The following is a 4,057-nucleotide window of genomic DNA, read 5'->3' on the forward strand; positions in this document are numbered from 1 at the left end:
GCAAGTGATGTACTTTTTGGTTATATGGCAATGTCAAGAACTGAAGTTTTTATAAGGGAGTGTCAAATTTGAGTGTTAAATTTATGATGTCTGATGTGGTTAAATATATTGGTAGTTGGGTGTAAAATATATTAATATATAAAAATATGTGGTGAAATCTGATTGGCTGAAAAAAAGTTTGACACACCTTTTTGTTCCGTCAAATTTCCGACTGGGATGACGGCGCGTCAAATTTTGACACCGCGTTAGGGGCGTCAAACAAGTTACCAACTCGTATGACGGAGGAAAAGTGACGCTGAGTCAAACATTTATGTACAAGGTAAGACTTTTGTTGTAGACCAAAATGAGTTAGGAATGATTAACTTTTAAGGATTTTATTTTATACTTGATACTTCTAATACTAGTCAATTTTAATTCATTTTATCAATACTCTATGCATATACTGGTCATTAATACGGAGAAATTGTTATCAAGGATCTAGTTTGAAAACATTTGTTTTATGTTTATGAACTAGCTATTTGAATTGTTCTGTATCAAAACCTAGTTGCTCATTGTGAATGTAACAAGCATACAAGACATTATCGACTGTCAAATTTGGTCATCCATGTAAACCCTCAATAGTTTGATTTGTCTGTCTAATCCAACAGAGCCTATAATTCAAATAAATCTTACATTACTAAAATGGTGTAGAATTTGTCTCAGAAATCTCGATTACATGCAGAAAGCCAGGTACTTCCTCTCATATGTATATAAGTACATATATTTACAACAGATAACGATACAGATAAAAAGTATCGAATACACTAGTACAATCATATATGATTGTGGTATAACCGAAAAACAATATGACACACTATTGCATTTCGATACCAAAAACCTAAAGCTATTGTACATATGAGACATTATTCCATTATTTGTCGAAAAACGGGGTTTGTTTATACATTATTCAGACCTCAACTCCTATCCTTTCAGCAATCTGCAATAACATATAAATCCTCTCATCAACTTTATACTATTTCGACTTTATACATAATTCAGTGAAAGTTGATTATAAAGATCCAAGATTTGTTAGACCCACAAAATACTAGACCAAACCAACATCGTTATCATTTGTTACATTGAGAACGAGCAACTAAGTCAAAGATGGGAAGTTTTACCTGCTTACTCATGAACGGGTAGACTTGGTATATATGTTTTAATTAAAAAATCAAATGTTTCAAGAGACATGACCAGTGAGTCAACCTGTTTGACCAGGCATAACAGTTACCCATATTGACCCAAACCCATTTTGACAATCTATCCAAAATCCACCCGACATACGCATTTTACCACTTCTAAGATATGTACGGTATACCTCTTTGAAGGAATGAACGTCAGTTCCCCAGAGCCAAGCATCACAGCCAGCATCTCGGGCACCCCATATATCATTTCTTCGGTCATCACCTACGTGGACTGCATCCTCGGGTTCTACTCCTAATAACTCGCACGCTTTTAGAAATATCGTAGGATTCGGTTTCTCTGCTGCAACCTGTAGAACAATGGCCATTATAAATATAAGTTATACATAAAATTCATATACGATCAACAGAAGTTAAGTAAACAAATCACTTACTTCAGCTGAAACAGCCAAAGCATCAAACCAGTGATCACAGTTTAAAGCACGCAGCAGAGGTCTTAATCGTGTGTCAAAATTTGAGACAATTGCCAGTTTTACCCCTGCTTTTTTCAGAGCCTTGAACACGTTTTCAGCATTTGGGTCACACAGATGCCAAGCCTTTTAATACAAACAAATAATTAGTATTAGATGTCTATTGATTGATAATTGAAATGATCAAAATGACTAAAATGAAACAAACCTTATCGGTTGTGTAATAACTATAAAGCTCCTCAAAGTAACGAGAGTCAGAACAGCCTGTTGACGAACTAACGATATGTTGCCAGAAAGGTCTTACCATCATCTACATATCTGCATATTCATACTAAACTGTGATCCAAGCTTCTTTTTACCCCCAAAATACACTAATTACATTCATCTTAACGTAAAACAGGTAATAATCAAGGGTTATCGTCAATCATGCCTCATCTTAAATACACAACTTCAGCATTTTAGTTAGCTAGTTACATTTACACAATACTAATTTCATCACCATGACTACCACTTATTACTTAATACCAAACATATTAACCATATCATATTTCACATGATTATTACCCTAAGATCACTTGCACTCAATAAATAATAACTAGATGACACACTGCCACATCAGCATGACACTACTATACCACGATGAACAACCAACAAGGGCCCACTACGAGTGCTCTTACTAGGGTGATGATCTATACACCACTTATTTTTATCATTACACCAATATATATGCTTTAATTGTAGTATTGTACAACATAAAACATGTTTAATGATGTACATGTAAAAATGGTGTACGGATGAATCTCCCTCTAAATTATACTAATACACAACCAACATCTAACTAAACAGATGTAACTTTGACTTACCTGTTGTAATTCTCTTATACGAAGTAGCTTTTCGCATAGCTTTTTGATAGAGTTTGTTAATTACATAAAATCAAACAACCTTTAACTAAACAAATACTATAAACTCACAATAAACATCTAAACAAAAATTTAGTGAATCAATAATTGATCTAAACACACTTATATAGTTATATCTATAAATAACACACCAAATAAAACAAAAATGAACAGTAAAATGCATAAATTAAAATAATAATGTACCTGAGTCTAGATCTCCCCCATGGTTGTTCATAAGCTCTCCTATATCTCCTCAAAATCTCATCTTCACTAATTTCCACTCCATATTTTTCCCCAATTTCCCTATATATCTACAAACCCAAAATTTAGCAACAAACTACATTAATACATTAATCAAATTTTAATTATTAAAATATATGTATAATATATGTGATTTATAAGATTTAAGGTAACCTAACCTGAGCCATGGGTTGAGAAGGAATAACTAGGGTTCCAACCGCATCAACCAACAGTGCTTTATGCGTGATTCCACCATATAACGTTTTCCTATAATTTTCATAATCTTTTAAACGGAATAATACAGATGAATCCGGATCCGATTCGAGTGACGCTACTGCTGAAGATGAGTATCCATGACCCGAACCCGAATTCGTAAACGGAGTTACGCGAATCGTTGATGAGATGACATTAGATGAAGATAATAGGCGAGTAATTTTTGTTACGTGAGTTGCCATTTCAGAATTAATTCATTAATATTTAGAATCTATTGACCATCACATTCAAATTCAAAACTATTTCTAAATTTGTAGATATAATTAGATATTGATGATCTTCATGAAATCCGATTTTTTGCGAATTAATTTAATTTTCATCTGAAAATGATGATGTTATAAAGGGCCGAGGGATGGAGAAGAAGCTTTTGTACAAGGACTGTAAACCCCTTTTAGTTTTTGAAATATTCACATTTGGCCCTTGAACTTGTAGTTTTATTGGATTTGAATTATTTGTGGGCGTCATATGCTATAGCAATTTTTTGTTTTTTTCTAACAATTTACTGATATTAAAAATAAACTCTCTAGTCTCTACCAAGGAGCTAGGAAAAAGTTAAAAAATTACAATGGCTTAACGCGCTAAAAGTCTCAATTTACATCAAATTTGTCTCGACTACCAAACCAAATAAAAAACATAAAACAATTGAATCAAATAACAAATTCTTCTTCGAAGCCACAGTCGTGTATAATCTATCTTTAACTTCCAATCTTTCACGCCAATCATGATATCAAGACAACCACTCGAACTAATCTTTAATATCCGGCATGGGAATATTAACCCATATACGGACGCAACGCCAAATTTCTTTCGCAACTTGAAAATCAAACATGACATGACTTATTGATTCAATACCTTACCTCAACAACGTACGACTTATTTGATCAATTTAAATCCATATTCTTAAGAGATTTTGTCCAGTTGGTAGTCGGACTCTCTCAATCGTCCATAGAAGTATGTTAATATTTCGTGGCAAATATTTGCTCCATCTTGTACTTGG

At 33.3% G+C, this 4,057-nt stretch overlaps 1 protein-coding gene across 1 annotated transcript; it reads right to left on the reverse strand.

Annotated features, from left to right (window-relative positions):
* Positions 1 to 653: 653 nt before the first annotated feature.
* On the reverse strand, positions 654 to 3,355 carry LOC139872310 (putative uncharacterized hydrolase C7D4.05). Its single transcript, XM_071860160.1, is given in 7 exon segments — positions 654 to 976; positions 1,355 to 1,528; positions 1,613 to 1,774; positions 1,857 to 1,949; positions 1,951 to 1,966; positions 2,752 to 2,858; positions 2,967 to 3,355. Coding segments are annotated over 7 exon segments (858 nt in total). The 5' UTR covers positions 3,243 to 3,355; the 3' UTR covers positions 654 to 946.
* Between the last annotated feature and the right edge of the window lie 702 nt (positions 3,356 to 4,057).

The sequence above is a fragment of the Rutidosis leptorrhynchoides genome, chromosome 10 (genome assembly GCF_046630445.1).
Source record: "Rutidosis leptorrhynchoides isolate AG116_Rl617_1_P2 chromosome 10, CSIRO_AGI_Rlap_v1, whole genome shotgun sequence".
Classification (NCBI taxonomy): Eukaryota; Viridiplantae; Streptophyta; class Magnoliopsida; order Asterales; family Asteraceae; genus Rutidosis; species Rutidosis leptorrhynchoides.